We start from the raw sequence: 6,000 nt of genomic DNA on the forward strand, positions 1-6,000 counted from the left end.
AGGTCAGGAGTTCGAGACCAGCCTGGCCAACATGGTGAAACCCTGTCTCTACTAAAAACGCATAAATTAGCTGAGAGTGGTGGCATGTGCCTGAAATCCCAGCTACTTGGGAGGCTAAGGCAGGAGAATCACTTGAACTGGGGAGGGGGATGCTGCAGTGAGGCGAGATTGCACCACTGTACTCCAGCCTGGGCGACAGAACAAAGAACAGGGAAGAAAGAATCAAGTACTCATTTTTTAATGTTTAAGTGCCAGAAATGATGGCAGTTTGCAGAGGCCACCAGCGTGGTTTCTCTTTCCTTGAGTCTTTCAGGGGGTCCTGTAAGCAAACCAGGTCCTAGAACAGGAAGGAGAAGTGCTTTCTGGAAAATATAACTGGCCACATTTGAACAAATAGTAACCCATTTTTCCCGCTCTGCTGTTTCCTGCCTAGATTCCTTTGTGGGCGGAGTCATCGGCCTCATTTTTGCATACATTTGCTACAGACAGCACTATCCTCCTCTGGCCAACACAGCTTGCCATAAACCCTACGTTAGTCTGCGAGTCCCAGCCTCGCTGAAGAAAGAGGAGAGACCCACAGCTGACAGCGCACCCAGCTTGCCTCTGGAGGGGATCACCGAAGGCCCCGTATGACCAGTGTCCTGGGAGGATGGACGCTAAGCCCTGGGCACATCTGCCACCCTGACATCATAACACAATAGAAATGGTTTTCTGTAGTGTTTTTCATCAGTTGTTTCTCAAAGTCATCGTACTTCTGCTTCTGTTTCACTGATGGTGTTCCTGCTACTTTAAATGTCTACTTCCAACATCCTTGAATTTGCAAACGAAGGACACCAGGAACAATCTCTGAGAGACGTGTGGAAGAGGCTGCGAAGGTGGGGTTTGGGGAGCTTGGCCGATTCCTTTATCCAAAGTGTTTGCTGTAACAGCCACCTTCCTATGTTTTCATGGTTGTAAAACACAATAAAACCTCCCACCTGGAAGAGTTGGTGTTGGCCGCCCAGTGCAACAAGTCATGGAGATGCAGCGGGTTTCTCAGCAGAGACCCAAAGCCAGCTTTGTCTGTAGGTCATTCCAGGTTCTGAGCTTGGAAGCAAAGGCTCAGAACCTTTCTGAGCCATCAGCTTCTCATAGCCCATGTCTCTAAAATAGATTTGAAACTTGGAGTGACAGCTTGAGCATTTCCAGGGCTTTTGAATCATTGAATCTGGAAGCAAATAAAATTAATAACTTCATGCACAGACCTCCACCAAACACAATGAGCGTGAAGATGCATGAGTGCCTGTGTGGGGGATGAGGTCACTGCAGTTGCCTGAGGGTTCATGGGCACAATATCCTTCCCATCTTCCAGTCTGTTTATGGAGCCACTTCTGTAGCTTTGCCTCATACAGTGAATTTTGGGGGCATGGGGGCTTTACTTAGCTCTTCTGCAAGAAGTGGTGTGACTGATCTCACAGATCAGAAACCGCATGCCTGGGGCTCATCTCAAGGGAGTGGCTGAGTGGCCATTGGAGGTAAGAAGCAGCTTCAGGCTGAGAGTTTTTCCCCTTTAAGGTCTGAGTTTTACAGAGCTGTGCTCTAAGGATTCTCCAAGTGGTGGTGTGTTCCTGTTCCTGTCTAGCAGGCAATGTTTCCGCATGATAGGACTCTGGTAGAGGGTACAAGAACAGAATTAGGAATGTGCCATGTCTCTCGCTCAGCTCTTTGCATTATTGAATACAGCCAGTCAGCCAGTCAATATGAACCTTTTTCAGTCTGAGTATACAGCACGCTGCTCCTTGGCCAGCTTGTTTTTTCAAGGCAGTGAACATCCCCTTCATCCAGTTCTGATCGGATGTACCATGTGGTTCTTCAGATTCCTGGGCCTGGGTGCTACGAGGTGATGCATCTTTGCTATCCGGAGTGTTACTTTTTTTTTTTTTTTTTGAGATGGAGTCTTGCTCTGTCGCCCAGACTGGAGTGCAGTGGCATGATCTCGGCTCACTGCAACCTCTGCCTCTGGGTTCAAGCTATTCTCGTGCCTCAGCCTCCCAAATAGCTAAGACTATAGGCACCCACCTCCACGTCTGGCTAATTTTTGTATTTTTAGTAGACACGGGGTTTCACCATGTTGGCCAGGCTGGTCTCGAACTCCTGGCCTCCAGTGATCTCGCCTCGGCATCTCAAAGTGCTGGGATTATAAGCATGAGCCACTGCACCTGGCCAAGAGTGTCACTTTTGGGCAGTTAGCATAACGGACTGCATTTTGAGAGACTTGAGTGGCTGCCTAAATGGTCAGCTAATCAGCACTGGGCTGCATGTGCAAGTTAGAAACATCAGAATATCTTTGATCAGCCATTTCCGTTAAGCTCCATGGGCTTAACCTTGGAGTGCATGTACCACAGACTATGCTCCATGAGCCCCAGTGCAACTCTCTCCAGCGCTGGTCCTTCCAAACTGGCTTTGGCACAGAGTCGTGTGATTATCCCATGGATGGAGTGGGAGAAGGGGAGGCTTGAATTGACTTCCATCCAAAGTCAAGCCATTGATTTTTTAAAAGTTATAGTAGTTACATTGGCAAGCAACTTTGAAGATGAATGTGAGATATTTTAAGAGATAAATCATAGCAATTGAAAAGACATAATTTTAAATTCTGAGCTAAAATTCATTTAAAATTAGAAAATTAAACAATAATTTAACTAAAAACTCTATAATTTTCAAAAAATAAAGCCCCAAATAGAAATGTAGGAAAAGAATCCTTTGCTACTGTTAAGAAAAAAAAAAAAAAAACCCATCCTGATGTGGCCCACTTTCTTATTTGATTCTGGTTTTATCTGAGTTCTGTGACAGAAAGCGGGAGGAAAGGAAAAGGGTTGTACTTCAGTTGATAAAGGCTTAAAATTCTGAACCATAAAGTGTAAATTTAATATAAATAATTAAAGATAAATGGCCAGGAAGTACTCTGCAAAGTAACAACAGAGTATTATTAATGCCGATAATTACACAGAAAATCCTAAGACTGGCCATGTAAAAGCTTTGATTAAAATATCATTAAAACTACAAATGATGTAATAACATGAAGCTGATGGTAGGATCCTCAGGAGTCATAATGAACAGTGTAAGCCAGTTCACAAAAGGCAGGCATTTTTACAGATCCTTATGTTTTAATTTCATGCTCTATTCATGTGAAGTAAATATAACATCACAGTGTACCAATTAAATGGCCATAATGAGAACATTTATTCCTCAACCCCGATTGTTTTTGGATGTGGGGTTCCTAATTCAGTCTCTTTGGCAAAGTAGGTTACACACAGTGTGAAGAGTCCGAGCCCACCCTGGGAGCTGTGGGCTGCCTGAATTTCTTCCTTCATTGAGTAAACTTACTCAGAGTCCATATTAGAGATCGGCAGCCACAAGCTCAGATACCTTGAGGTACTAGGAAGAGAATACAGTGAATGAGGCAAGTGGGGACATTAAGGAATAGTGGAGACTGTGGAGAACTAAAAGCACACACCCTAGGGAAGTGATGCTGACCCTCTTTAGCTGCAGGTCGTTATTTGTCAGAGAGAAAGGCAGGCCCAGTGTTGTCAGATCTGTTTTTTTTGTTTGTTTGTTTTGTTTTTTTGACGGAGTCTTGCTCTGTCGCCCAGGCTGGAGTGCAGTGGCACGATCCTGGCTCACTGCAAGCTCCGCCTCCTGGGTTCACGCCATTCTCCTGCCTCAGCCTCCTGAGTAGCTGGGACTACAGGTGCCCGCCAACACGCCCAGCTGATTTTTTGTATTTTTTAGTAGAGACAGGGTTTCACCATATTAGCCAGGATGGTCTTGATCTCCTGACCTCGTGATCCGCCCGCCTTGGCCTCCCAACGTGCTGGGATTACAGGTGTGAGCCACCGTGCTGGCCCAAACACATATTCCGCCAAGAGAAGTCAAGAATCTTCATTTTATATGAGATTGTTTGATTTTACCTTGGGCAACTGTTTCCACTGAGATACATTAGAATGCAACCAATATACCCCAGTGAAAGAAGCTTAATCAGTAGGGGTTTATTAAGATTAAAAATAATAAGAAATTGAGAAGTTGGTGGTCTCAAAGGCCCCAGCCTCTTGCTCCACCATCTTCAGTATGCCAGTGATTCTCCCCTCATGGTCACAAGGCGGCTGCAGCATCCCCAAGAATCACATCCTCATCCCATCATGCTCAAAGGCAGAAAGAAAGGAGCCCATTCATGTGACAAGATAACTCTACTTGTGGGTCCCTTTATCAGGGAAGAAGTAGTTTCCCAGCACCCCTGAGAAAGATTTCCTTTACTTGCATTAGCTAGAATGATGTTAGATGGCCACCCCAAGAAGTCAGGGGGACTAGGAAGAGTGAATATCCAACATTTTCAATCTCTTTGCAGGAGGCAGATTCTACCTGCTTGGGAAAAGGGTTAAAGAATGGCTGTTGGGTTGACAATAAACAGCGTCTGTGAGAGCACCAAACTTGTTTAATTAAAACACAAAAATGGCACTTCAGTCACATAAAAATGTAGAGTAGGCTGTTTGCAGTCTCCTTTAGGGCTCACATGGCTTCTTAGTGGATTAAAATTTGAGCAGAAGAGCTGGCTTTTTTGTCAATCTATTTAGCTCTATTGAATTGCCCTTCTCCTAAAGAGCTTTTCTAGGTAAAACCGCGGTGCTAGTTGTCTGGGCATACTCCACCTCCCTGAAGGTTCTGGCACATTCCCCTCAGCTTTACCATTTTGAAGATACTGTTCTTTTCCTTAAACTCACTGTTTTCTCACCTCCCGTTACTTATCACTTAACATATGTCCCTTCTTTCCATTTCAGAACGAATGGGTCACATCCACAGTTATCTGCTTCCTCTTCACATCTGGAGTTGACCCCACTTGGGAAGGCTCTTCCTTCCTTAGAAAAACTCCTCACACACAGGACTAGGGTTCCAGAAATGATGACTGGCAAACTTCCCCTCTCCTTCCCCACTCAAACCTACTGGTCAAAAGGGAGACCCCCAGCCTAGGTGACCCAATCTCAGTCTCACTCCTAGGAGCTGGAACAGAGCTGAGCCACCTTAATGGCAGCCTCTTAGAAAGGAAAAACATAAGCCCCTACTTCCAGATAGCCCAGAGTGCCCCATTTCCTGCCTGCCTGAAATGGTTGCTCAGCTCTTCCTTCGGTACTGTGAGCCACCCAGAGCCTGCCAATGCATGCATTTTTCCCCCAACTAGAGCTGCTTTCTGTTTCTCACAACTGAAACATCTTCTAAACAAGAGCTTTAATTTCCTCAGTCCCAGCTCTCCAGATGTGGAAGAGTTATTTCCAAGAGGTGTACAGAGCATCGCAATGATGACACCGGGCTTCAAAGTTCCACTCCCACCTGTCAAAACCGAACTTTCCAAAGGTTAGTTCATCCATCATGCAAACCCCAGGTGGAAATTTCAGAGAATGCCTGGCAGGTAGTTCATCTAAACTGGCATGTTTCCCAAATCTTTAGCATTTAGTGATTCCAAACTCTGGCACACACACAAAACATCCAGCTACAGTAGCATTTCGAGGGAAGCCTGACACAGTGCTTGGATCTTGCTCTCTGTGCCCAGTTCAAAACAAATAAAAGCAAAACAACAACAGTAGCAGCAACAAAGCAAAACCATTTTCCTAAGTTTTACAAAGTAAAATGCCAATTTCAGTGTAAAGTTTACCATGAATGTTAAAGATGTGTGCTTCTTTGGGGAGTAATTTTTCCCTTGCATATGTGTGTGTGTTTATGCTTTTAGAACTTTGATAGGCATGTCCTAGCTCTTCTCAGCACACCATGTGTTTGGGGACATGGGTACCTGCTTTGGTCAAGAAGAGCGTTAATATATTAGAAGATGGCTTTGATAGCCCCTGGCTATAACCATCTTAGACCAAAGGAGTTCAGTCTCAATTAGGATAAATACTTTAATGTAATTTGCACCATTGCTGCTGTCTGGGAGTAGAGGAAATGAAGAACTAGAAATCTAGAAGCAGTTTTTGTGTG

At 44.8% G+C, this 6,000-nt stretch overlaps 1 protein-coding gene across 4 annotated transcripts in view; it reads left to right on the top strand.

Moving 5' to 3' along the window:
• The window catches only part of PLPP4 (phospholipid phosphatase 4), a 140,112-nt gene extending 134,354 nt beyond the window's left edge, over nt 1-5,758 (top strand). For 3 of the 4 annotated variants that reach the window (XM_050803999.1, XM_050804001.1, XM_050804000.1), the window contains one exon: nt 434-998. In XM_050803999.1, coding sequence (XP_050659956.1) covers nt 434-633 — 200 coding nt within the window. In that variant the 3' untranslated portion in view covers nt 634-998. Of the gene's footprint in view, nt 1-433; nt 999-5,269 lie in introns of those variants that run through there. The other variant, XR_007728767.1, reaches the window with a different exon arrangement.
• The last annotated feature ends 242 nt before the right edge of the window (nt 5,759-6,000 follow it).

The sequence above is a fragment of the Macaca thibetana genome, chromosome 9 (genome assembly GCF_024542745.1).
Source record: "Macaca thibetana thibetana isolate TM-01 chromosome 9, ASM2454274v1, whole genome shotgun sequence".
NCBI classification, from domain to species: domain Eukaryota; kingdom Metazoa; phylum Chordata; class Mammalia; order Primates; family Cercopithecidae; genus Macaca; species Macaca thibetana.